This window comes from Callorhinchus milii, unplaced genomic scaffold (assembly GCF_018977255.1).
Source record: "Callorhinchus milii isolate IMCB2004 unplaced genomic scaffold, IMCB_Cmil_1.0 Scaffold15, whole genome shotgun sequence".
Lineage (NCBI taxonomy): Eukaryota > Metazoa > Chordata > Chondrichthyes > Chimaeriformes > Callorhinchidae > Callorhinchus > Callorhinchus milii.
The window spans coordinates 16,433,933-16,461,150 of NW_024704756.1; the positions used below are offsets into that span (position 1 = coordinate 16,433,933).

At 49.6% G+C, this 27,218-nt stretch overlaps 1 protein-coding gene across 3 annotated transcripts; it reads right to left on the reverse strand.

The window, feature by feature from the left end:
* Positions 1 to 3,918: 3,918 nt before the first annotated feature.
* amot (angiomotin) lies at positions 3,919 to 26,637 on the reverse strand. 3 transcript variants are annotated; one of them, XM_042340882.1, is made up of 15 exons: positions 26,592 to 26,637; positions 25,641 to 25,732; positions 24,027 to 24,077; positions 17,371 to 17,523; positions 15,148 to 16,087; positions 12,738 to 13,014; positions 12,062 to 12,206; positions 11,038 to 11,130; positions 9,714 to 9,859; positions 8,390 to 8,539; positions 7,856 to 8,046; positions 6,568 to 6,690; positions 5,437 to 5,669; positions 4,700 to 4,921; positions 3,919 to 4,282 (listed from the first exon to the last, which is right to left on the reverse strand). In XM_042340882.1, the coding sequence occupies exons 1-15, from the start codon at positions 26,609 to 26,611 to the stop codon at positions 4,173 to 4,175; spliced, it is 2,946 nt and encodes a 981-aa protein (XP_042196816.1). In that variant the 5' UTR covers positions 26,612 to 26,637; the 3' UTR covers positions 3,919 to 4,172. The 3 variants fall into 3 exon arrangements, with proteins under 3 accessions (XP_042196816.1, XP_042196817.1, XP_042196818.1); XM_042340883.1 differs by lacking the exon at positions 26,592 to 26,637 and adding an exon at positions 26,279 to 26,421; XM_042340884.1 differs by lacking the exons at positions 25,641 to 25,732; positions 26,592 to 26,637 and adding an exon at positions 24,466 to 24,499.
* Between the last annotated feature and the right edge of the window lie 581 nt (positions 26,638 to 27,218).

The following is a 27,218-nucleotide window of genomic DNA, read 5'->3' on the forward strand; positions in this document are numbered from 1 at the left end:
TAGATGGACGCTGCTTAGCAACAGCACCCTGGAGACATTCGAGGGGATATATCCCACTGCTTTTGCTCCAGAACCACAGTTTTCCCAGGTTTTTACTTGAAGCAAAAAAACATAAAATAACAATCCTTCTTGCATTTGATACAGCGCCTCATCAGGTCTTCTGGACGTCTCAAAGCTCTTCACAGAATATACTGTAAAGTGAATTGACTGTATATTTTTTGGGCGAAACAAATATATTCTTTGAAACACTTTGGGACCAGTCGACGAGTTGATAAGGTGCTGCATCAAATGCGAGGATTATTATTATAAAGTATTTTATACAAATAGTAAATGCAGTATAGTGTGCTGCTAGGTAGACAAATGTGGCAAACAATCTGAACCTCATACAGCCCTGGGCAGATTGGACTTGGATGAGATAACATTGCCTCAGCCCTCCTGGCACCCAGCACTTTCCAATAAATATCCCTCCGAAAGGTTTCCGTAGCAACCAAACAACCAGGAGTCCAACACACAACCACGGGCAGCTCAACCTGAAATAAGGGACACAAGATTTCTTCTTCTATCTCCAGCCCGGCTCATCGGCAGGACCTGAAAAGGCCGTCCAGTCACTGGGGCTGCGGTGTCATCCCACTCAGCTCCTGTTCACCCAGCGAGCCAAAGCCCTAGTGGGTAGATAGGGTGGTCCTAGCTGGACAAGTAGCGGGAAAGCTTGCCATGTGATGATGGCCACGGGGTGGAGGCGATGTCAACAGCTGGATTGTGCATCTTTGAGGTTGGGAACAATGCAGAAGGAAAGGCTGTGAGCACAGCAAGTTCCGTGGGCAGGATATTGTCGAGGAAGGACATTTGAGGTTAGTCGGGGGAAAAGACAAAACTATTCAGAGAAGAAAGGCTGACTCTCAGGTGACTGGGCTCCTAACACGCAAGGCACAGGGAATGTTTGGCCAGGATACCATAGGAGAGAGAGAGGAACATTAAAGATCCCTCTGTTTATCTGATAGAAGAGGGATCTTTAATGTCCACCTGAGTCGGCACAAACTGGGAGCTCCATTTAACATCTTATCCTCTGGGAATGCTAGTATTGGCAATGGAATTCTGTACACTCCCAGTCAAGTCTGAGGGAGAAACAGCAGCGGATTAACGGGATCAGAGAATTGAGATCGTAAGTAGTGGAGAAAGAGATAAGAGAATAAGATAAGAGTGTGTATTTGGAACATAATTCAGAAACATCTCTATCACACACACAGCTGAGGAAATACAAAATACAATTGGTTTTAATTTAAAAGCAAAAAAAAACACACAAAGCCAGCTTTAAACATCTAATAGTTTCTGATTACAGTATGTACACAACATAAAAGTAAAAAAAGGACACATTTTCTTGTGTTTTTATATATATATATATAAAAAGAGGCACAAGGTAAATACAAGATTATTTTTCCTAGTTGTTAAGTGCACAAATAAAGGAACAAATATTTGTCCGTGGCAGACGGAGGCTGGCCTCAGTCCCTTTACCTTCCCCTGCTTTCATGTCGCACGTTTCCTGTGTTTTGAAACCTAGGGCAGTTTTTGTCTGGTTTCCGTAACACCATATACAGCCTTGACTTGGTCTTGTTAAAATCAAAGTTATTCACACTGGCTGCAACCCAGGTTTACACACAGGACAAGTAGTGCAGTGCAATGCAACAGGCCTCACAGACACAACCCATGTGTGTGTGTATATATATATACATACATACACATACACATAGTAAAACTTGCGTAAGTCTGATCTGTATAAATCGTACATCTGCTCAAGTTCTAGTCAAGAGTAGTGATTCCGAGAGAGTGATTCCGTAATCAATGAGATGTGTCTGTGTGCGCTGGGAAAGCGACAATATTAACACCCCCCCCATCCCTCCACACCCTGTCCCCATTCCAATTCAACTCTCAGTTGGCTTTAACATGAGTTTGGGGCTCAGCACAGGCAGACTGAGAATCTCCTACACCTTATGCCCATCAATGGACTAAGTCAACGTATTCATGAATATGTTTAGGAAGGCAGACTCCAAATCCACTGAGTACGTCACGATTCCACAGAGAAGTGGCCCAGAGAACTCTCTGCCTACAGTCCTTCGAGCTGAGGCCAGACTTCCTTCTGGGGGAGAAATTCTCCCCGAAAGTCTGAGATCGACTCTAATTAACAATGGCATTTCAGAGCGTCCAGAATTTGGCAAATCGTTGTGAAGTCAGCCTTACCTTCGAAACCGTTTTCTTTTCTGTTACACAGAGCAATTTGGCACGGAAACGGGCTGTTTGGCCCAACTAGTCCGTGCCGGGTGTTTATACTCCACGCGAGTGTCCACCTCTCCTGTAACCTCTTCTCCCTTGTGTCTACATCATGTTTTTTTTCTCTTAAATAAACTGATGCTTCATCCACGTGACATTGGTAAGCCGGGAAGTTGACAGTTGGTAATTGAGATACAGTCACTCTGTTGTATCTCTCCCACCAACCCCCAATTCCCCACTTCCCCCGCAAGCCCCTTTTGCCCCAGCTACAACAGAACACCATCACCACCAGATGATGATGGCACAAGATTATGGGAGGACAGGAGATAGACACAGTATAGAGAAGACTGAGGAATGGACTAAATTCAGTTAGATGTAACACAGGGATTCATCCCACTCTGGCTACACTAGCAAAGCCCCTCTACATCCTCCACAGGCCCCCACCTCCCCTATTCCCCCCCCCCGTGTGTTTCTTTGATGTGCAGGACAGTATGGAAACCCTCTTAAGTTGTGTTACCTCCCAACCCTGTGTTTTTTTCTTTCGATTCATTATTTTCTGTTGTAGACGAGTGGAGTTTAACAATGTCTGGCACCAGTAACTTCCTCCTCACTCACTCCATCCATCTATGTTACAGAAGATTTGGCATCAAACATGGTGACGGATCATTATCTGCCGTGAAAATGATGGCGCTCACGCTCACACACAATCACACACACACTCACTCACTAACACATTCATTCACATACACACAAACACACACACACTCACTAACATTCACACACACACAAATACACTCGCACATACATTCACACACTCGCTCACACACCAATCCTCTGGATGGTCTAAATACAGTTAAACACTTGTACCCAATCCGATTAAGTATGTCCAAATTATCATCATTCTGCCACGTTTGGTAAGTGCAATGTGTAAAAAATAACACATGGGGGTACCAGGACTTTGTGAACACCCTATACATTCTCTGTAACACCCCCAATCCCCCCCACCAGCCCCACCCGCCTCACGTCAACCGGAAGGGTGTAAACCACTGGCGTCTGGTGTGTAAATACAGACCAAATACAGACCATTACACAGACCTGGGTGTGTAAAAGATCTATCAAAGCAGCTGCTCTGAGTTGTGTATAGCACTGAGATGCTTAGCTTTCGCTTTTCGGAAATTCGGTTGTAATATTCCGTGAAGAATCCTTTCCCATGGCTCCACCTGCGGAGCTGGTTACAGTCTGAGAGAGAGAGAGAGGAGTTGTCTGTCTAGGACAGAGCCCCTGAGCGGTCCCGCCAACATAGTGCTATATTTCTCCGTAGAAAGCGACAAGAACAAGCATTTATATAGTGCCCCCCGCACAGGGTAGCGGAGCAGAGAGCTCGACAATGGCGGAGCGTGACTCCTCGGGTAAGTTAAGGTAAGGAGGCCAACTGCCTCCATTGTCCACATGCACATAATACTTGTTTCCCAGTGGCAGCCGAAACCCCACTGGCATCGGGAGAGGAATGTACTGTTAGAGGCAGTGCAAGTCGTCATTAATTGGTCCATGATGAGGTTGGCCAGCAAAAGACCAAGCTGGGTAATTGCCATATATATATGTGCGTGTGTATAGTGTGTATAGTGTGTGTGTGTGTGTGTGTAGTGTGTGTGTGTGTATATAGTGTGTGTGTGTGTGGCTTAAAGTATAATTAAAAATAAAAAGGTAAATATAACACGTAATGCATCCTTCTGTCCATTCGGCCGGTCTCTAGCTTCAGCCCTGCTTGCTGAGGATCAGGTTCCCTTTATCGACTTGAAACCTTCTCTCCCGCTTTCTCCTTTCGTGTGTGCTAAAATCCTGGACTTCCCAGTTCTTCCACCTCCAGATTCCCTGCGTTCGCCAGCTCACTCCGATCCAGCGAGGCCTCAAATCAGGATCTCCACCATCTCGGCGTCAGCCAGGTCTTGCCCAAAGAGGGGAGGGGTTCCCCTCACATCAAACGCTCCTCCTCCCAGAGAAGGTAAGGTATCTGTCCCTGGAAACACAACACAGCGAAGCTCAGTACAGCACCTTGTCTACACTTTTCCCCTTTCCTTCAGGGCGACGGCTGATGTTCAGAGGATCGCGTGTGAACTCGAGCGCCAACCAGGCCAATAGCACATTTTCTTAATCTTAAGGAAAGAAGCGAAGATCAAGCCTTTCACTGACAAATAAAATGCCGAGAGAGAGAGAGAGAGAGAGAAAGCCGATTAAACTGTTTGCAAAGGGTACAGCTAGTCCTGTATAAAGTGAATTGCCTGTGCATTTTGTGGGCGAAACCCCCCCTCACACACACACACAACCCCCCACACACACAAGCCCCCACACACACAACCCCCCACACACACAACCCCCCACCACACAACCCCCCAATACACACAACCCCTCACCCCCACACACACACGGGGTGTACCATGGAGGGCAGGGGGTGGCCTGCTCGCACTGGGAGGCCACGCTCCCTGCAATGTCGTGGTCAGTGTCGGGCTGGCCACGGGTTTGCTCTGCTCGGGACCCCTGTCCGTCTGGGTGTAGCTGTCCCGGCTGCCGGTCTTGGAGTGAGCCAAGAGGAGAGAGGGGGTGGTCGGGGCAGGCGAGGCCGAGCGAGACTCACTCCGATCTGTGTTCAGCAGGAAACCTTTTATATCAAAAAAAATACGCTAATTAATAAAATCACATAATAATAATAATAATAATAATAATCCTCGCGTTTGAACCAGTGCCTTATCACGTCGTGGAGACGTCTCAAAGCGCTTCACACCAATACTGTAAAGTGAAGTGACTGTGTATTTTGTGGGTGAAACGCAGCAGCCAATTGCGCACAGCAGCGTCCCCACAAAAAGCCGTGGATTGAGTGACCCAAATTATTATTATTATTAGGCGCTATACCAAATGCTAGTATTATTATTATTATTAATCTTCGGTTGAATCAGCCAACGGGACGTCGGATTAACATCACAACCCAAAAGGCAACACCACTGACATTGCACCACTCTTCCCCCAGTCCCCCACAACCTCCCACCACTACCCACCCCCTCTGCGCTGGAGCAGTAGCCTGGACTGTCCACTCAAACCCCACACCCCCCACCCAACTCAGAGCTGGAACTCCCAGCGAGGGCAGAGCTTAACTAAGATCCTTCACAATGTTCTTACCCAAACTGCCTTTCCAGTTCCTGTCCTCCTTCCTCTCCTCTATGATGCGGTTACTGGAGAGCGAGGTGGGGTAGGAGGGCAGCCCCGCAGTCGCGTTGGCTATCGAGGCCAGCGACTTGGAGGGTCTCAGAACAGTTGGGGGCTCAGTCTTCAGCTGATCTCTCCGGGACCTTTGCTGCAGGACCTTGATCATAGCGTCCTTCTCAATTATCTGAGCGTGGAGTGTCTTGATCCTGGGAACACACACACACACACAGGGAACATGAAGTCTATACATATAATAACAATAATCCTTGCATTTGACATAGCGCCTTATCGTGTCGTCGAGACATCTCAAAGCGCGTCACAGAATATACTGGAAAGTGAATTGACTGTGTATTTTGTTGTCGAAACACGGCAGCCAATTGCACTCAGCAGCGTCCCACAAATAGTCATGGATTGAGTGACCAATTTTTTTTTGAGGGATTATTACCCCCAGTAAGCAATCCGCCAATCGACTAACATCCGGGTTCCCAGATCAATTCAGACCTTTGAAAACTGTTGGTTTAAGAGTGTGAGGATATAGGTTCGTTCCCAGAGGAATCAGCTCAAGCGGAGACTAGACTCTTCCTCATGGTGGGGGGGGGCGGGTAACAGATGGCAGGGAATTAGGAGTAAAGCTAGCACATGTGGCACCAGCCGTCAATTATAACATGGCATCGAAAGGAAGACAAGGAACAGATTGCTTCTTGGCTTAAGAACTAAACACTGGCATTAAAAAGAAATAGAAAATAATCCTTGCATTTGATACAGCGCCTGGAATACCAAAACATCTCAAAGCGTTTCACAGGAGAAGTGCTGGCACCAACTGCCACACAAGCAGAGCCTCAGAACAGCCTTAACACTAAGATTGTTGGTAAAGATACCGTGAGGAACTCCCTCACTTTTCCGATCGTGTTATGGGGGACCTTTAACTCCTGAACAGGCAAACTGACTTTTGGTTTAAAATCTCAACATCTCACCCAAAGGATGAGGCAGCCCTCCCCCAGTGTCAGCCTGGACTGTGAGCTCAGAGACTTGTCGCGAGACTTGAACCCACAACCTTCGGATTCGGAGGCTGTTTCTCAGTTGGTAGTTGTCTTATCTCCTCACCTGCTCTCCATGTCTAAGCACCTCCTGTTGGCCATTAAGATTTCTTCCTCCTCCTTCTGAATCCGTGCTTCCAGGGAATTATTGTAGCTGCTGTTTGGAGAGTGACCGAGCACGGTGGTGTCCCTGCCAACGGGCAAGAACTCAACGTCAAACACAATGCGGTAACCAAAACTAGTGATAACATTTGACTCCAAACCACACAGCACTAGAATGTCATCTCTTCCTCCCACCGCACCCCCCCCCCCCGCCCCCACCACCCACACACACACTACAGTAGTCTAGTTTTGTGGTTAAGTAGATAGTTGTAGCGTTAGCATTTATCTACTTTCCTGGTTGATCCTGTCAGCCTTTTTCCAAACTTAAAATTGCTTTGAAAAAAAATTAAAGAGAAACTTTAATTGTTGCTTTGTTCCGATGAGCTACACACCCAGCAGTTGCTTAAGTCTTTACATAAATGGGGCTCACTCATGCCATGGCTTCTGCCTGCCAACCCTTCCCTCCCTCACACGCCCTCTCCCCACTCCCAACTCCCCACCACCAAGTACTCCAAATAGCTGAGCGTTCCTGGCTCTTCAATTGACGTCCCGTTTGGTGACGCCATTGGTTCTTTCCCCCCCACCACCACCCCCCAACCCCCCCCCCCCCCCCCCCTCTCTCAGCCCAAGGCAAAGCTTCTCTCCTTTCACAAGGCTGAGCTCATTCAGTCACCTGCACTGTTTGTGGTCTGACTGCAGTAACAATACATCATTCACTGAAAGAATGAACAGCAGCTAATGGCTTCCATCAGTCCTGTGTGTGAAACAGATTACATGCCTGGCAGATGTGTGTGCAACCTGGTAGCTTGCCAGCATTCTTCCCTCCCTCTCTCCCTCCCTCCCTCCCTGTGCCTGGATTCAGGGATGAATTCCATTAACAAACAGAAATGGGAATGAACATCAGGCAGTTTATCCTGGCTCGAATAGGGAGCGTTCTCTCCCCCCCGCCCGCCCTCACAACACCACTGAACAATCCACACCAGTGACATCTGTCACAAAAATATTGGCCCCAAATTTCACCCAGTCTCAGGCCAAGAGTCAACAACAACGACCGCAACTTGCATTTACACAAGAGCCCTTTACGTGGGTCAGTGTCTCAGAAGCGCTTTAACAGTGGTGGAGCCTGACCCCGAGCAGGAGGGAGGGGTGGGGGGGATGGTTGGTGGGGATGGTGGGTGAATCTGTGTAAAATTCCTCAGCCGTGTCTTTGTTGTATGGTGTGTCACCCCCCCCACACCCCCCCGATGGCTTACCTCTGAGCCGCGACTGTAGCAGCTGCATCCAGAGCAAACTGACGCATCACGCTCTCCTCCAGGTATTTCTGCTCCCAGCGGGTCATGTCCGCCTCCAAGGCCAGGATCCTCTCCTCCTTCTCCCGCAGCATCTCCCGCAGGCCCGCGGCGCTGGGCTCCGACCCCGTCACCATCTGCGGCCCCCCCTGGCGCTGCCCACACACAAGACCGATACAGTGAGGGCGGAGGGCAAGGACGCGAAGGCAGGTCACGCACAGCACCGCGGAGGGTCAGCTACTCGCTGCCGCAAACCCAAGGGAATCAAAGGTGGTGGAATGGAACCTAGGAACAGGAGGAGGCCATTCAGCCCCTTGAGCCTGTTCCGCCATTCTAGTTGGCCTGTCCCTCAACTCCATTTACCACCTTTGCCCCATATCCCTTGATAATAACAATAATAATCCTCGCATTTGACCCGGCGCTTGATCACGTCGTCGAGACGTCTCAAAGAGCTTCACAGGGTGCACTGTGAAGTGTAGTGACTGTGTGTTTTGGTACCTGCTGTTGCCGGAGGGATTCCAGCTCCCTCTCCAGCCGGGTCCGGAGCCGGTATTCCAGCTGCTCCCGTTTCTCGCAGGCCGCCTGCAACTGCACCAGAGCCTGCTGCATCCGCTCCACCTTGTCCACGTACACCTGCTTCTTCTTCAGCTACAACCGCAGACACAGACGCACAGACACAGACAGGTCACGACCGCAGCCGGAGACAGAGCCAGAGACAGGTCAGACAGGGAAGACTGTGAAGGGGGAGAGGGAGGGAATAAAGAAGGGGAAGGGGGAGAGGGGCGGGGTGGTGGGGAGGGGGGCAAAAGTGGGAAGAGAGTGGGGGAGAGAGAAAGAGCGAGAGACGGAGATGGCAGCTGTGGGAGTAAAGTGGGGGGAAAGGGAGAAAGAGAGAGAGAAAGAGAAAGAAACAGGGGGAAGGGAGACTCAAGTAACAAGCTGACAAAGCAGCCTCCCTCCCTCCCTCCCTCCCTCCCTCTCTCCCCAATGACCTCTGTTAAGCTCGACAGCTATCGTCAGGAGTTGGCTGACGGACACGGGGGCATTGTTAAATAACCCCTTTATCAGAACATCCTGTGGGTCACACCTGTGGTCTGGAAAGGGTTAAGGGCGAGCGAGGCGAGGCCTGTGGAAACCTCACTCCAGCCTTTGCCAAAGCCACTCACTGTGCTCAGGAAGGGCGAAACTTCCTTTCGGCTCACGGGGACGGGGAGGGAATGTGCAACCGAAGTCCTGACTCTAAACCCGGGAACTCGGAAGCCGTTTCCCCTTTTAAGGGGCTGCGGGAAACGAGCTTCCGAACCAAGCCCTGGGGGGGGGGTTAGAGGATTTGTCACCGTTCTCCCCCCCCCCCCCATCTTAACTCTTCAGACAGAATAATCTCCAGATTCAGACTAAAGCGGATTTTCCTCCACCCCCGTACTGCTGGCCACCAGCCACTAGAGGGCAGCAACAGCTCCTGGGGCAAAACTTGACCCTTCACCAATTTAAGCCCCAGGACGCTACCCCCACCCCCCCCCCCCCCCGCGCGTGTGAGGGGCGTGATGTATAAACTCGAGCTGCCGTCCCCGCGAGTCTCTTTGCCTTCTTCATTGTTCTAATTAGATTTGGGACTAAACTGCAAAACTCGCCCCCAATTTACACGTGAAACGCCGAGAAGGTCTGGACGTCTAGAATTTCGCACGCACACACATACATGTGCACACACGCACTCACGCGCACACACACACACACGCACACATGTGTACACACGCACACACACACACGCACACACACACACGCACGTGCACTCACGCGCACACTCACACTCCCCTCCTCCTACCTCTTCCTCCATTTTGACCACGTTGCCCTGCGTGTTGTTTAAAGCCTGGTCCCGGATCTCAATGTGTCTCCTCTGGTCCTCGTTGGTAGACCGGAGGGCACCCAACTCCATCTCCAGCTTCTCATTTTCCCTCAGGTTTTCTTTATCTGGGAAGGTGTGGGGGGGAAGGAACGACAGGAGAGGAGACGAGAGGAAACAATGAGGTTTGTTTCAAGACAACTCAATGTAAAACTTTGGTTTATTGTAGAGCAACGTTCACTTATACAGCGCTCTACACATGGGATGAATGTCTCAAATGTCTCTCTTCACAGAGACAATTCGGAACACCAAGCGAAGAGGAGTGGAGAGGAAAGAATTTAAGGGTTGTTGACCAAAACATTGAGGTGAACGGTTAACCTCGAAGATCGTTGGCCAGGACACTGGGAGACCCCACTCCTTGTCCTTTGGGATCTTTAACGGCCGCCCAAGAGACGGACAGATTGAGAGCCCCAGGTTTAGAACCAATGTCAAGTTTCTTGAGGTCCAACAGGAGCACCATCCAACCCTCACCTCCCGGACCTTCCTGTGTGGGGATCAGTTGCTGAGGGCCCCGAAAGGGAGAGAGTCAGAAGAACCAGCACAAGCCACTCGGCAATGATCTAGTGAGTAAATCACATGCTTTGTGCAATCGTTACAAGAATGTCCAAAGGCTAAGCCAGTAAATATCTTCACCATTACGAGTTTATTAGTGCAACAATGTCCTGTCTGTCTGGTTCTGAAAGCCATTGGAGACACACCTCAGCATTCTCTTCTGAAACTTGGCAGGTCTGGTTTATATTGTCACATGTATTCTCATATACAGTCTACTCTCACCCTCTCTCTGTCTCGTTGGAACAAGATTGTCAGGAAATCGAAGATTAACGTGAGCCTCGTTAGTCTGTGTGACCCGAGTCTTCACGTAGGATAACGTCTCAAAATGCTTCACACAGACAGAGATAGATGGGAGAAGGGGAGGAAAGAGAGAAGGGGGCTGGCGGAGAGGGGGGAAGTGACAATAGACCCAGTTGAAGTGGTAGGTTTTCAGGTGGGATACGAAGATAGATAAAGTGGAGTCGAGGCGGGGAGGTGAGGTGTGACCATGTGCTGAAGTTGAGAGATCAGCCTGATGGGGATTTTAGGAGCAGTGATTGGAAAAGGCAGCCAGTGACGGATGGAATTAAGCAATGACGGAGGCTGTAATCAATGGGTTAATGTCCTCGCGACACGCAATTCCTCTCAGAGTCAGGTGTGGTGCTAGCGTCGATGGCGATGGTGAAAGCAGCCGCGGTTAAAGGGACCCACTTACTCTGAGCGATGAGCTGAGCGATGGTCTTGCGGTTGTCTTCCGAGCTCTCATACTCTTTCTCAGCGAGCTGCCTGGTCACGGACTCCAGACGATCTGAAATTCCCACAGAGACCCCGTGTGAGGGCGAGAGATGTGCAGAGCGAGTCCTGAACTACATATATTATATATTATATATATATGACACGAGTTATGCAAGTTTGTCTGTAACTCATCAGAACATGCCCCAGTTCTGACGAAGGGTCGTGGACTCGAAACGTTGACTCACTATCTGGGGAGACAGTGTATAGTTTGGGACTCGATGTGTCAAGCCACTGCCAGGACTGGAGGGAAGGCAAACTGGATGGACCTTTCTCCCAGCAAATTCCTGTGTTCTTATGTTCTTTGTAGTGAGTGGAATTTGTGGCCAACATTCTTGGGCAATATTGGAGCAGGTTGGTTGACGAGAAAACATAAGTAAATTAGCTGACGGGGAAATCAATTCCACAAGTTCGCACCCGTCGAATACCTGTCTCGTGAGATCACATGAACACTCGCTGGTTTGCAGTCCACACCTCATTCTTTCCCACAGCTCACCTGTTGTGCACCTGTTCGGCGATGTTTGGCCAAGTTTCCTTTCTGAGCTCTTCACCTTAACGACTCTCGCACTTTAAAAAAAAACTCCTTCCTCCCCCCCCCCCCTCACCACACAACACAACACCTCTAATCCAGAACATCTCGACGGCTTTGCAGGGAATGGCGATCGGGTGTAGTGACTATTTTTTGTAGACAATTGCGGCTACTGTTTTGCGCACAAACACAAAGTTTAACTGTGGAGTTTGTCGCCCAGGACATTGGGACAGAGAAACTCCCTTCTCTTTTCCAACAGCACAGTGGAGATCTTTAAGTCCACCCAAACAGGACCTAGATGGTTCAACGTGTCATCTGGGGGATGAGTTACACAGGGGGATAGGAGCACAGAAACATTCGATCCAGCTATTCCGTGACGGTGTTTTACTCCACACGAGAGCCTCTGTTCTGACGTTACCTCTCATGTCTCGGTTGAAGTCGTGCAGCCTGCGGACCTCCCCCTCCATCTTGTTCCTCATGGCCTTTTCCAAGGCTTCTGTCTTGGAGGATGACTTCACCAGGTTCTCGTACTCCTCCGAAACCCGCTCGATTTCCATCTCCAGCTGCAACATTTTTTTTTTGGTCAGCCGGGTGTCTGACACAACTGAGAATTCCAGGCCTCCCACTTACACATGGAAATCCCAGAGATAGATTGTTGGAATGGAACGCACTCTTTCTCTCTCTCTCTCTCTCCCCCTGGAGAGACGCATCCTGCTTACCTAATCCTGGGGAGTATTAGGTGCAGGCTGGCGAGAGCCAAGGCTTGGGGGGACCCCAGATTCCCTGCTGGACTCTAACCAGCTAAACCCGCATAGCTTGCCATTGAGACCACAGCCTGGCAAGCTTTCCCGCTATTTGTTCAGCTAGGACCATCCTACCCGTTAGGGATTTGGTTTGCAGGGTTAACAGAGCTGAGTGAGAGGATTCCCTGTGCTGAGGTGCAACAGGAGAAGACATGGCTTTTCACTATTAGCTCCTCTCTAGCCACCATGGGCCATGAGGTGGTGGGGGGGTGGGGGCTTGGACACAAACACCAGTCTGGAAGCCTGGGGTAAGCATTGGGGGGGTCGAGCGCTGGGGCGATGGCTCTGTACCTTGTGCAGTTTGGCCACTTTGTCGTAGTATCCCTCCAGCTCGTGTCGCAGCGCCCGGTTCTCCTCCGACAAGATCTCCACCATCTGCTGAGCCCGTGAGACAATGACCAGAGGGTCTGCCTGCAACTGAGGGTGTAGGATCTGGGGCTGGGGGGTCTTCAGCCTGGGCGAGGGAGGGGGCAGGGTGGCTGAGCCAGACCCCATCGATGTCAGGGAGGAGGTCTGGCTATGGTGGTGAGCTCGCTGCTGCTGATACAATAGCCCCTCTTGCATCTGCCTGTTTAGATGAGAGAGCAAAGAACACTCAATCAATCAGTCAATCATCACCACATTTTTTTCACAGCGTCTCAGGACTTCGAAACGTCTCACAGCACTTAGAGATTGTATCCCACAAACCAATGAGTGAATGACCAATGGATCTGGAGGATTGTTGGCCAGGACACTGGGAAAGCAAGCCACCTCTCTACGTTCTGACTCCTTTAGACGTTCATCCCTCACCACCTCCACACAGGCAAAGTCCTGAGTGACTGAGTGTCTTGCTTTGCCTCCCAGGAGCAACCCAACTAGAGAGTGGTTGGAATTTCCCAAACAGGAAGTTTGCAGGACCAGTTAAACTGGCACACACTCACATAATTGAAACTTATTCTTAATAATAATAATGAAAGCAACTTCAGAACGCAACACTCAGCAGGTCACAAGGGCTCTGTAAACGTTTCTGTTCCCCACCTAGGGCTTAACATGAATCAGAAAGGATTTGGTCACACACGGAGGGCTGTGAGGATGTGGAATTCACCGCCTCAATGCATCATCACCTTCCCTCCCCACTCTTACATAAAGCATAGTGGTTAGCGTGTCCGCCTTGCAAGTGAGAGGACTCAGGATTGACTCCCAGGCAGAGCGAAACCTTCGGCAAGTTTCCTTACTCCACATGTCTGTTTATCCAGCAGTAAGTAGGGACCCGGTTAGTCGAATGCTGAATCGCTTTCTGGGTGGGGGTCGGTAAAACAATGTGGTCACCCAATCCACGACTGTTTGTGGGTCACTGCTGTGCACAATTGGCTGTCATGTTTCACCCAAAAAGTAAAAATACACAGTCAAACCACTTTACGTTAAATTCTTGAGTCGTCTCAATGACTTGATAAAAGCACTAATCAAATGCAAGGATTGTTATTATTATTATTGTTATTGTTAGTGTTATTGTTATTATATTAAGTACAGGTCTATAAAACAATCCCACACACTAAAAAAAGGAATCAATCAACCCACAAACTGATTTACAGAGCTCTGGAGGAATGTTACCCACGCAGCCAGGACTATTCTGTCTCGTACTCAGTTACAGGATTCCCACGGTTCTGGCTTTACTTCCTGCACTGGGGAGGGGGGGCGGGAGAGAGGGGGTGGGTGGTTTTGAAGGAAGGCTTAGGGAGCCCATTCCCAGGACAGCTCAGTGGGGGGTGTGGGGGCCAGGACTGAACTCCGCTCGTCTCAGATGCGGACAAGGAGGATGTGGAAGGGCGATATAAACAACGATGAAGAAAAAAAGTTGCCTTTAAATATTGTCTCGGATTTCCTGATTCCAGACTGGTCATTGAGGACAGGCTCTGAGTGGGGAGCCAGATGCTTCCCTACAGGAAGGAAGGAGAAAAACCGAGAGAGGGAGAGAGAGAGAGAAACACCTAGAGAGAGAGAGACCTAGAGAGAGAGACAGAGACAGAGACAGAAAGAGAGGGAGACGCTTTTTCCCAGCCAGACTAGACATGCCGAGACATCACGTCACCTCGGCAAGGAGGTGAATAATTATATTTTTATACACAAGATAAAAAATTAATCATTCACTTCATGACTGTCTATGGGGCCATTGCTGTGTGTGTGCAAATTGGCTGCCGCCTTTTATCACAAATGCAGTAACTACACGTCACAAAAATCCTGCAAAGTTCTTTGAGACGTCTCGACGACGTGATGCGATCAAGTATTGTTATTATCACGTCTTCGAGACTTCTCAAAAGCGTCTCAAAGCACAGAAAATACTGTAAAGTGGAGTGACTGTGTATTTTGTGGGCGAAACGCAGCAGCCAATTGCCCACAGCAGCGTCCCCACAAACAGCAGTTTCTCGGAGGGATTGTTACCCCGGAAAGTGATCCGCCAATCGACTAACAACCGGGTTCCTACTGACTGCCGGTAACCAGAGGCGTGAGTGTGGAGTACGGAAACTTGCCCAATGTTTCACCCTCCTCTGGCTCGCCAGGCGAGTGCTGTAACCGCTGAGCTACAGGACTCCACAATACCCCCATAGAGTAGAAATTTCCTCTGTCTCTCCAACACCAACACCCCCCACCTCCCCACACGGTGTAGAAGCCCCTGGCCGGCTGGGGCGAGGTTCCCCTGGGCCCATGGCTTCTCACGGCTTACCTCACGGCTCCATACTCCGGGGGCAGCTGGTACCTCAGGGCGGGGGGTTCCGGGCGGTGATGCTGCTGACAGTTGGTCGGGGTCGGTTTGACGGAGTTCGCTGCCGGTCCCAGCCGCATCTCGTTGTAAAAGCGCCCGTGGTCCGCGAGGGCGGGCTTGGGGGCCGGCAAGGCCAGGCTCTTGTAGGGGTACTCGGGCGGGGGTCCGCGGGGGTCGGCCCCTTTTGAGGGGACGCGGGTCACGGTATAGAAGCCCCCGGCTGGCTGGGGCGAGGTTCCCCCAGGGCCGACGCTCACGGCGGGAGATCGGGACTGGACGCCGTTGGTGGAGAGTGAAAGCTGCATCAGCCTCTCGCTGAGCGAGCGCACGTGGCCCTGTTTGAGCTCACGGAGCCCCTCGTCCTGATGGACCTTCCCCGCGCTGACCCTCTGCACCACCGGACGTCCCTCCGTCCTGGCTTTCTGGCTGTGGTTTATCCCAGTCACAAAGTAGGCCGTGCCGGCCCCCGGGTGCTGCTGTCCACGGAAAAACTGCGACTGGACCTTGGCCTCCTCGTAGGTGGGGAGGTCCTCGCCGGTCGGGACGTGCAGCTGGGTCTCCATCACGGTGCTGTCCACCTGCAGCTCCTGGCCCTGAGGTTCCTGCCGAGCTTGGTGAGGAACCACCATCACCACCTGACGCTCATCCTGGCTCAGACTCTCGCTGCCGGGCGGGGGAGAAAGGGGTCCCGAGCTCCCGCTGGCGCCGAAGGGCAGAGTGTTGCCGGGGCCGGCTTGGTGGAAGCCCACCGTGGGGTTGCCATAGCGTAGCTGCTCCTGTAGGAGGCGCTGGAGAACCGTCCCGCTCGCTCCCTCATCCGCGTTTCTCATCTCCAGCCCTGGCCACCAGCGAGAATCTCGATGGCCGCGCACATCGGGGTCAAACTCGTCCTGGGCTCTGTCTTCCGTTGCACACCAGGGTGGGGGGGGGGGGGGTAGAGAAAAGAGAAGTTGCACAAGATTAGCAGCTTCCACAATAATAACACGCCTTGCGCTCGACATTGCGCCTCATCGCATTGTTGAGACGTCTCAAAGCGCTTCACAGAAATATACTGTCAATTAGTTTTCGACTGTGTTTTGTGGACGAATGCAGCCGCCAGCACCCGCACAAACAGCCCCGGAGCAACTTTATTAAGGAATGCGGTTCCACCTCTGGAAGAATTTAAGGGAGATGTTTATTCTAGGCGGCGAAATGTTAACAGAGGAGAGATCCGCCTTCCTACAAAAAAAACCCATCCCTATCCCGCCCTGTTGGCAAACCAAACCCCTCGGTTACCACGTGGCTCGTTCAAAATCACATCCAGCCACTGCGCTCTGATTCACAGTGTCATTACAGGATCTCTCTGATCTGCTGTTAACATCACATGAATCACTGGGTGTTATTAACCCACATCAAGGGTACAGGATCCTACCTCACAAAGTGAGAGAGACAGACAGAGCTTCACTGCAATAGACCAGAGAGAGAGTGTTGTGTTGCAATTGGCCAGACACAGCGACTAACCCAACTAAAGATTCAAAGAAAATAATAATAGTCCTGGCATTTGATACAGCGCCTTATCACGTCGTTGAGACACCTCAAAGCACTTCACAGAATATACTGTGAAGTGTAGTAACTGTGCATTTTGTGGGAGAAATGCGACAGCCAATTGCACACAGCAGCGTCCCACAAACAGTCGTGCATTGAGTGACCACATTCTTTTTTGAAGGGATTATTAATCCTGGTAAGTGATCTGCTAACCGACTCACAGCCAGGTTCCTACTTATTGCTGGGTAAACAGTAAGGAAGTGTGTGTGGAGTAAGGAAACTTGCCTTAGGTTACACCCTGCTCAGGAATCAGAACCTGGGTCCTCTCGCTCGTGAGGGAAGTGCTCTAACCAATACGCTACCGGACTCCACATCTACATAGTAATATAGGTGCTCAATAATAACGTCAGCATCGTTGACTGGATAATCATCCCCAGAAACACTTCAATGCCAATTGGGATCATGGAGCTGAGAGGAGAGAGGTGAGGGGGAAATGACTTTAGTATGAGACGGAGCTTAGGGCAGGTGGAGCTAGCAAGGTTGGCAAGGAGAGCAATTTGGTTTTTAAGCAAATTTTTGCACCAGCATCAAAGAAAACACTGAAGAGCCCAGCCTGACCTGTCTGAGATTCAGGGTTTGGCAAGTGATGGGATTAGGTACCTGGCTCAGCGAGGCTCCTCGTGCCTTCCTCCTCGGCTATTGTGGATAGGGCATGCCTGTGTAGAGCCTGGCTCTGCTCCCCTACACACAAGTCTGTCTGCTCAGTCACACAAGCGATTCCAGGCAGGATCGACTCCCGATGCAAATGCCACTCTAAACAAATGTGAAGGGTGTGGGGGGGGAAGAAAGAGAGAAAGAGACAGTGTGATCAACAGGTTTAACTTCTTTCACAGACCTCAGTGTAAACTTTGGCAGGTATGTAAATTATACAACAAAGAGGCAAACATACCAAAGAAATTGGATCATCTGAGTTGGCCATTGTCTAACCAAAAGTCCCTGAGCCAATCTCCCTGAAGGTGACTGGTCTAACAGCTCCCAGTGCTTACCACAGTCAGTATGGAATACAGTTTAGAGAGAACTTAATAATAATCTCAATAACAATATTGATCCTTGCTTTTGATGTAGCACTTTATCACGGTGTTGAGAATACACTGTGAAATGAATTGACTGTATGTTTTGTGGGCGAAACTCAGCATCCAATTGCGTACAGCAGTGTCCCACAAACAGTCATGGATTGAGTGACTGAAGGGATTATTACTCCCAGAAAGCGATCTACCAATCAACTAACAACCGGGTTGCTACTTACTGTAGGTAAACAGAGGCGTGTGGAGTAAGGAAACTTGTCTAAGATCCAACCCGGGTCCTCTCGCTTGGGAGGCGAGCGATCTAACCACTATGCTACAGGACTCCAGTTGCTGTTTTATCGACGTGATAAGGCACAATATCAAATGAAAGGATTATTGTTGCTATTATTATTGCAGGCCATTACCGCTGAGGTGGCGGCTGTTGTTTTTGGAGGCTAACAATTTCTGCGCAGCAACATCTCACAAACACTCAGTTTATCACAGTCAGGACCACTGTGTGAAACTCCCTTCTCGCTTCTAATCGGAATACGAGATGTTTAGCGTCTGTCTGAACAAGTACAGATGGGACCGGGGCTTAACATCTCATCCGCAGGACGGCATCTTTGACAACAAAGCGCTCCCCCACCCCACCCTCAGCATCACATTGGAGTGTCAGCCTAGACATGACACCCTCTTGGCCCAGAGACAAGAATGTCCCCACCTCTCTCCTGCCTTGGTGACATCCTACTGGAGAATCCCAATGACAACTACAACTACAACAAATGACAGTCACACGGCGCCATTCACGTGGGGAGGGCATCCCGAGGCCCTGGACAGTCGGGCATTTGGACCCGAGCAGGGAATTGGGATCACGAGGGGTGGAGGAAGGGCAGGGTGGGGTGGGGGGGATGTAGGAGGGTGGGCGACGACGCGGTTGAAGAGGAGGCTCTTGAGTCGGGCCTTGAAGGAGGCAAGGAAGGGAGCGAGGCGAAGGGAATGCGGGATAGAGCTCCAAAGGGTGGGGGTAGAGAGGCTGAAGGCCCGACCATTGATGACAATGATTGATGTATGTTATTTCTATTATAATGAAGGGCACCAGGTGTGGAATCAATCAGTCATGTAACCGTGTCCTAACCAGTCTGCGCTAAGGACATTACCCGCGCACCCCTCCCTCTGTCATCACCAGAGCGCTCCCTGAATACTAAACGTCTGTCAGTATCCGTTCCCAACCCACCCTCCCCGCGTGTTACTGATTCATTTTCTCATGAGCTCCGACACCTTCAATATCCCATCTCCTGACTCCCGTTCCATGTGTAAATTGTCTGGACGATGATGCATCACAGGGTGTTATTTCCCGCACCGAGCTGCCAATTTCTTTTTATTGTGTCGGCTTGGCGCAGTGGGAGCTCGCGCCTCTGAGTCAAAAAGGTTCTGGGTTCAAGCCCCACATTGGGACTTGGAATCACGTAGACCTAAGATGACGCTCCAATACAGCGCTGGTTGATGGGGTGGGGGTGGGTGGGTGTGTTGCATTGTCAGAGGTGCTGCCTTTCGATTGAGATGTTAAACCGAGGACGTTAAAAATCCCGCGATGCTCTTCGAAGAGAGCTTCTCTCTCCCCTGGAGTCCAGGCCAACACTCCCCCCAAATCAAATCGGTTACTCTAATCCTCAACTGCTTGTGAGACGCTGCTGTGCGCAATTGGCTGCCGCCTTTCGCCCACAAAATACACAGTCACTACACTGTACAGTGTATTCTGTGAAGCGCTTTTGGGACCTTTCAACGAGACGAAAAGGTGCAAGGATTATTATTATAATAATTATCTCACACACAAGGCTGCAGCCATCCTCTCATACCTACGTATTAAAAAAACATTCACAAGAACAGCACATATTATTTTTAAACTATGAACCCAAATCACAGGAGCTTATCTGACAGCAGTTTACAAGGTTGTATCAGATTGGCGGCTGGGCACATGGACTTCCATCCCATTTACCAAAGGCGCGTGAGCAGAGTGTATTTCCCTGTAAATCGTCCTCAAAATTTACTCTCCCATTGAACTCTGACAGCGTCAGTGAAGGCGTCTGTGTATTCTCAGTGCTTCGCGACCATGTCGCTCCCCAAAAGCACCCAAATTTCCAGAAGTTTTAGTCTTATTCTATCAAGTTCTTATTTTATTAATATAAGAAATGAAAAGCAAGTAAATTCCAAAATACCAGCATTAAACTGGTCGCGAGACACTGCTGTGCGCAATTGTCTGCTGCTTTTCGCTCACAAAATACAGTCACTCCACTTTATAATGTATCCTGCAAAGCGTTTTGAGACGTCTCAATGACGTGATAAGGCAAATGCAAGGATTATTATTGCAAGGATTACTGAAGAGGGTAACTTGATCTCAAACTTCTGTCAATCTACTCAACCTCGTCGCTGTGGTTTGGAATAACAATCAAGAGACTTTAACTAACATATTATAGCCTTGAAACTCAACCCCAACTCCCTTTGATTGGGGACAAAAGGTAAATTGCCTTTGATGATAATAATAATCCTTGTCTTTGATATAGCACCTGATCATGTCATTGAGACGTTTCAAAGCACTTGACAGAATATACTAATGTATAGTGTAGTGACTGTGTTTTGTGGGCAATGAGGGGCACCAGAGTGTCCCCCCCCACCCACCAACACACACACACGCACACAATAAACCCTCCACGATAGGCGGTAAAACTGGAACCTCACGGTGGGAAGAGATGATTGAGGAGAAAAGTAAATGGATGAATGGAAAGTGAGGAAGGAGCGAGACAGTGGGATTCAGGAGACTTTGCATTTGGTTTAGCGCCTCATCGTGTCAGAAGGACGTCTCAAAGCGCTTCGCAGGATGTTACTGTGAAATGGAGTGACTGTGTATTTGTAGGCAAACGGTGCAGCAACAATTGTGCACAAAAAGCCATTGGGTGATGACCAATGTTAGTTGGGGATTGTTGCTCAGGAATTATTGACACAGCGGCAGCAGAATAGGCTCCTTCCCTTCTGTGCTGAAAATATCCAAGTCACTGTTGAATATGTCTGTGCAACTTAATGAAAGGCAAACAAAAGACAGGAGAGCAAGTGAGTGACTGAGAGTGAGAGACTGAGAGCGAGTGAGTGACTGAGAGTGAGAGACTGAGAGCGAGTGAGTGACTGAGAGCGAGTGAGTGACTGAGAGTGAGAGACTGAGAGCGAGTGAGTGACTGAGAGTGAGAGACTGAGAGCGAGTGAGTGACTGAGAGTGAGAGACTGAGAGCGAGTGAGTGACTGAGAGTGAGAGACTGAGAGCGAGTGAGTGACTGAGAGTGAGAGACTGAGAGCGAGTGAGTGACTGTGAGAGACTGAGAGCGAGTGAGTGACTGAGAGTGAGTGAGAGACTGAGAGCGAGTGAGTGACTGAGAGCGAGTGAGAGACTGAAAGTGAGAGACTGAGAGTGAGTGAGAGACTGAGAGTGAGAGACTGAGTGACTGAGAGTGAGAGACTGAGAGCGAGTGAATGACTGAGTGAGTGACTGAGAGACAGAGAAAGAGAGAGACAGACGCCGGTAAGAGTCCTCCTCTCCTCCTCCTCCTCCTCCTCCTCTCCCCGGTGACAGCAATGAAGAATCGGGAGACTCACCCACGACAGAGGCTCCTCAGCGATCGACCGGTTTTGGAGGGTGTGGGGGGTGGGGGGTGTGTGTGTGGGTGTGTGTGTGGGTGTGTGGATCGGGGGGAGACATCATTCCACCCACATCGCCGTCGCCACGTCGAGAGCGCACATCAGTCGCCGCCTTTGTAACAATGTATCGCCTTCACGGTTTCTCGCGTCAATGTAAACCGCTTCTCTTTGTTACAATGTAACCGTTTCACCGGCGGTCACTCTCCTGTTCCCACATCGCAACAGTGTATCGTTTCCCCTCTGTTCGGGGAGTTACAATGTTGCGCACAAATCCCGACGCCTTTTCCTTCTTTTCTCACTCGGCGCTGAGAAGTGGAGGGGAACAGTGAGGGAGTGAGGGGGGGGGCGGGGGGGGGGGGGTCACTCCTCCCCTCTCTCTCTCTTTCTCTCTCTTCTTTCTCTCTCTCTCTTTCTTCCTCCGAGCTGACTTCGCTCCCTCTTTTCTTTCTTTTTCTCTTCCCTCCCTCCCTCCCTCCTTCCCACGATCCGATTTCACTCACTCACTCACTCACTCACTCTGGACGATTCCTTTTTATCTGCGAAGTCACCCACCGCGATCCGAACCGACTTCAAGTAGACACTCACAGTCACACACACACTCACACAAAAAAAACAACAAATCACATTTTTCTCCTCTCGTTCCTCTCTCTCTCTCTCTCTCTCTCTCACTCTCTGGTGCCACCCCCTTCCTTTCAGGATTTGTTGCTGGACTGTTTAATGACTGTTCCTCTCCCCCCCCCCCCCCCCCCCCCCCCCCCCCCCCCCCCCCCCCCCCCCCCCCCCCCTCTTCCCTCCCTCCCCACCCCAGGGAATGACAAAAATGCAGGAAATGAACCTCTTCACTTGAAACCACAGCAACCACCAGAGCAGCTTGGGGAAGGTTTTATAAAAGCGCCTGAAAACTGGACGGAAAATCACATCGAAACTTCACCGAGGGGGGAGCAGAGGGGGGGCTGGAGAGGGACATCACTCTACACCACACTCACTCCCATTTGCTGTCTGTCGCGCTCTCTCGCGCTCCAGCAAAGTCACTGTTTGGCCACTCGCAATCTCAGTTTCTTCAACACCAACAAAGTCTGGGACTAAAGCGACCGCATTGCGTGTGTTGTAATAACAATGATCTTTGCATTCGATACAGCGCCTCATCACATCACCGGGACGTCTCAAAGCGCTTCACAGAACATACTGTAAAGTGAATTGACTGAGTATTTTGTGGGCGAAACGCGGCAGCCGACTGCGCACAGCAGCGTCCCCACAAGCAGCCGTGGATTGAGTGACCAAAATATTATTATTATCACATATATTTCATAAAAACTTTCCAGCAGACACTTACGTTGATCCTCATCAGACTTCACAAAAGGGCAGCTCACTGTTTAGCACGTTCTCTCCCCCACTCCCCCCCCCCCCCCCCCCGCACGCACCACCACCATCAGCTAAACGCTGGCTATTTTCAGGATTATTTATTGTAAAATAATGGGGCCAGCTGACTTCCCCCTCTCCCCATATCCTGGCACGCAGTGACTGACTGTTCACTCACAATCAGCCTTTAACAATGTCTGTAACTGACAGTGTTCGGTACGATTATTGGGCACAAAAGATCCATTGCAAAAAGAAAGTTCTCTTTTTCCAAGTATAGCGTCATGTGTTTACTCCTCGGAGGCACAATTATTAAGATTCGGTTAGTATTATGCATGAAAATGTAAAAGTATCTTCATAATAATAATCATTACCGTTGATACATACAGAGACTTATCGCGTCATGGAAACAACTCAAAGAGCTTCACAGGGTTTACAGTAAAGTGTAGTGACTGTGTCTTTGTAGGCACAGCAAGGTCCCACATTCAGCCACATTGCGTGAGTGACCAATCGTACCTGGGGGATTGTTGGTCAGGACACCGGGCGAGAGAAACTTATTATATGATCAAATTTACCAACTAATCACGACCGACAATATCCGATAAACTACTAGAAGTTTGAATTTATAACAACAATCCTTGCATTTGATATAGCAACTGATCACATTGTCAAGACATCTCAAAGCGCTTCACAGAATACACTGCATTTTGTGGGTAGTAGGTATTGAGTGACCAAATTATTATGTATTTATTTGCTTATTTTGAAGGGATTATTACCCCTAGAAAGTGATCCATCAATTAACTAACAACCAGGGTCCTACTTACTGTTAGGTAAACGGAGGTGTGTGGAGTAAGGAAACTTGCTTAAGGTTTTGCCTTGCCCAGGAATCGAACCCGGGTCCTATCGCTTGCGAGGCGAGCGCTCTAACCACTGAGCTACAGGACTCCACAGTAGTGATTTGAAGTGTGGTTTTCCACAGTTCTGGGCTTAACAGGGAGGTCAGTGTTACGGAGGGAAAGGAAATGTTTGGAGAGGACAGGAAAAGGGAAGTCCGTGATGCTTGGAGACAGCTTCAGCAATAGAGGAGATGGTGAGGCCAGGAATGGAAGATTCTGGAAACGCTTCACTTGCAGGTCAAAGTGTGCACAAAGCAAACTCAAGAAGATGCTGACACAACAAAAGCCTCTCCACCACTCCACAGTCGTCTCTCACCTAATAGTACATCATCCACCTCAGTGAGTCGCTCTTCGCAAACAGTGTTATCTGGAAAACAGGAGCTGATAGGATTAGTTCTGAAGTCCCTCTGACTTACCCTCTCCTTCCCTCCCTTCAACCCAAACTTCAGCCATCTTTCCTCCCCCCTCCCCTGCCTACCTTAGGCTTCCAGTCAGTTACTTTAAGATGTCCTCTCGATGTAAAAGGCACTTTATAAATGGAAATCACCATTGTATTTCTATGTGTTTAAAATATAAAGGTTTTGATCCACTATTTTACCATTGTTTGTCTATATTCCTTCCCCTCCAGCGTTGATCTGTCTCCAGGATTCTCAATTTAAGTTATTGCTCGTGTTTTAAATGTGGTTGAGAACGACACAACATTAGTCAAATGGTGACTGTGGTTCAGACAGTCAGTCAACACTTACAGTACTCACAAAGAGAGCGAAGCTTCATTCACATTCTGCCTGGTCTGTAGCATCCACTACTTGGCGGTTACAGGAAATTCTGATTGGGAGGAAATCAACTGGTGCCAAAAAAAGTCTCTGACATTCCTTCTGATGCCTCGGTTGTGATAGAGCCATACAGAGCAAGAGTGTCCCAGGTCCCATCCCCGGCCTGTGCTGCTGGGGGAAGGGGGGGGGCGGTCAACAACAAAAAATTATATTTGTACAGTGCCTTTCACATCAGGAGGACATCCCAAGGCACTGGTGTCAGCTGGAGGCACAGTAGGGGCTCATGTTTGGCTTTAGTTCCCCGAGACTGAGGAACTGATAATTGAGCCCCACTCATGATCGCTATCCAGTGATCACTGGACACTGCTGTGGTCAGGACAGGACTGGATCTGCCACAGAGTCAAACAGCCTGGCAACAGGTCAGTCCTCTTGCCTCACACAAGAGGAATGACCACTTGGGTGAAGGGGGGGAGAAGAAAACGACAATGTTTTTCAGGAACATATTAGTGTTCTTTAGTTAATAACAGCTGTGCAGATGGTAAATTACCGCTTGTGAATCCACATGTGCCAGACAGCTAGCATTGCACATCGCACTCTGCTGGTCATGGGATAGATTACCAGAGCACAGTCTGGACAATAATAATCCTTGCATCTGATACAGCACCTTATTACGTCATTGAGATGGCTCAGGATATACTGTGGAGTGGAGTGACTGTGCATTTTGTGAGCAAAACATGGCAGCGACCAATTTTATTTGGGGTTTTGTTGGCCAGGACAGGGAGAAACTCCCTTCTCTTTTCAAATAGTGCCATGGGATCTGTAGCGTCCACCTGAGCAGGCAGACGGGGAGCTCGGTTTAATGTCTCACCTGAAGGACAGCACCTCCAGCGCTGCATTGGAGCATCATCTTAGACTGTGATTCCAAGTCCCAACGTGGGGCTTGAACCCACAACCTTGTGCCTCAGAGACGAGAGAGCGACCACCGAGCCAGGCTGACACACACTCACCGACACCACAGATTATTTGAAATAACAGAGCCCAGCGACCAATCGCACATCCCTGATTTATTGCATTTAATTAAATGTAATTTGAATCAATTAATTGAGTTTCTCTGATTAAATATTTGCGGATTAAATACTGGTGAGCCCTTGCCGTACCTATGAACAGCCGGACATACTGCTTAAAGCTGAAGTCTCCAACCTCACAGGGCCTGCACTCCTTCAGTGCCTCCATGGTCTTCTCACCAGACCTGTTTCAAAGGACATAAATATGGGATCAATCACCTCCCCCACAGTGACATTCACCTATTAAACCTATTACTAGATAACTGGGCTTCGATCTGATTTGTGCTTTGTTGACAGTGCTCCCCACACTTTCTTAGTCTGAGATTTAAACCAAGAAAAACAGCACAACAGATCCAAACTTTTCAGGTGGACGTTAAAAATCCCGCAGCGCCATTCAAAAAGTGAGTGTTTTCCTGGCCAACAATTGCTCATTCCCTTCATTGCTTCAGTGCAAACTGGTACCTGTCCTTGTCTACAAAATACATTGGAGTCAGTACACTTTACAGTAAATCCTGTGGGAAACTTGGAGATGTCTTGACAACCCGATGCATCAAATGCAATAATTATTATTGTTATCACAGCAGCGATAACAAGAATCCTTGCCTTTGTAATTTCAGTTTCGGACTCTTCCCGCCTCGAGTCCATTAAAAAACAGGATTAATCCTCGTGGGTAAAGGCATTAAATTAAACAGTTTATATAAACACCATCTTCTCCACAGTGAGACACACACCATTACCCATCTGAGCTGTCTGACAAGTGGTCTGCTGATGGCTGTCATTTGCCCCTCTCCTCCCAACCGGCCAATTGACTGTAAGTTGCGGTGAGTCCTTGTATTTTGTGGGCAAACGCCACAGGTGGTTTGTGTGCAGCAATGTCCCAGGAACAGCCATGGGAGTGAATGAGCAATTTCATCCAAGAGGTGGTTCCTGATTTAATAAAAGAAAAAAAAACAATCTTTAGATTTCTGCACTGCTGCTACATTTTGTTCCCTGAAGTCACTTCCCGGGTGTTTTAAAAAGAAGATGACCTGAATTACAACTCACCTGCCAGCATCCTCCGCCATACCTGAACCAGGTGAGGTTGCCACCTGTCGCTGACTGTTGCACGGGAGAGGGAGGGAGGGGGGAGCGCTGCACCACGGGAGTTGTAGTCCTCCGGGTCACGTGAGTCGGCTTCACTGCGACTGCGCGCCACGCCGGGCCGGACTACAACTCCCATGGTGCCTTTCGCCCACGCCTCCAGGTAGCGGCGCCTCACCGGCTGGGCATTAAAGGCGCTGAGCCACGCGATGCGCGTTCGCTCCTCCGCATTGACAAGGGATTCATCGTGTCGCGCAACACGCACCAAAGCACTCCCCTTTAAAACAAATTGCATTTAAATCGGCCGATAATTAAATGCAACAACAGGTGCAATCAACTTTAAGAGGAAGGAAGGAAGGAATGAATGGTAATGAGAGCCTTTTATAGCGACGGACAATCGTTGCATTTGATTATGCCATAGAAACATCTCAAAGCCTTTCACAAGGACTTCGCCGGCGTTGCGCACGTAGGGGAGTGGCGGGGAGAAGGGAGACAAACGGCCTTACAAAACAACGAAAAGAATAATAATCCTTGCAGTTGACACCGCCCCTTTTCCAACCCTCAAAACACTCTGTGAAGTACTTTCCGTAT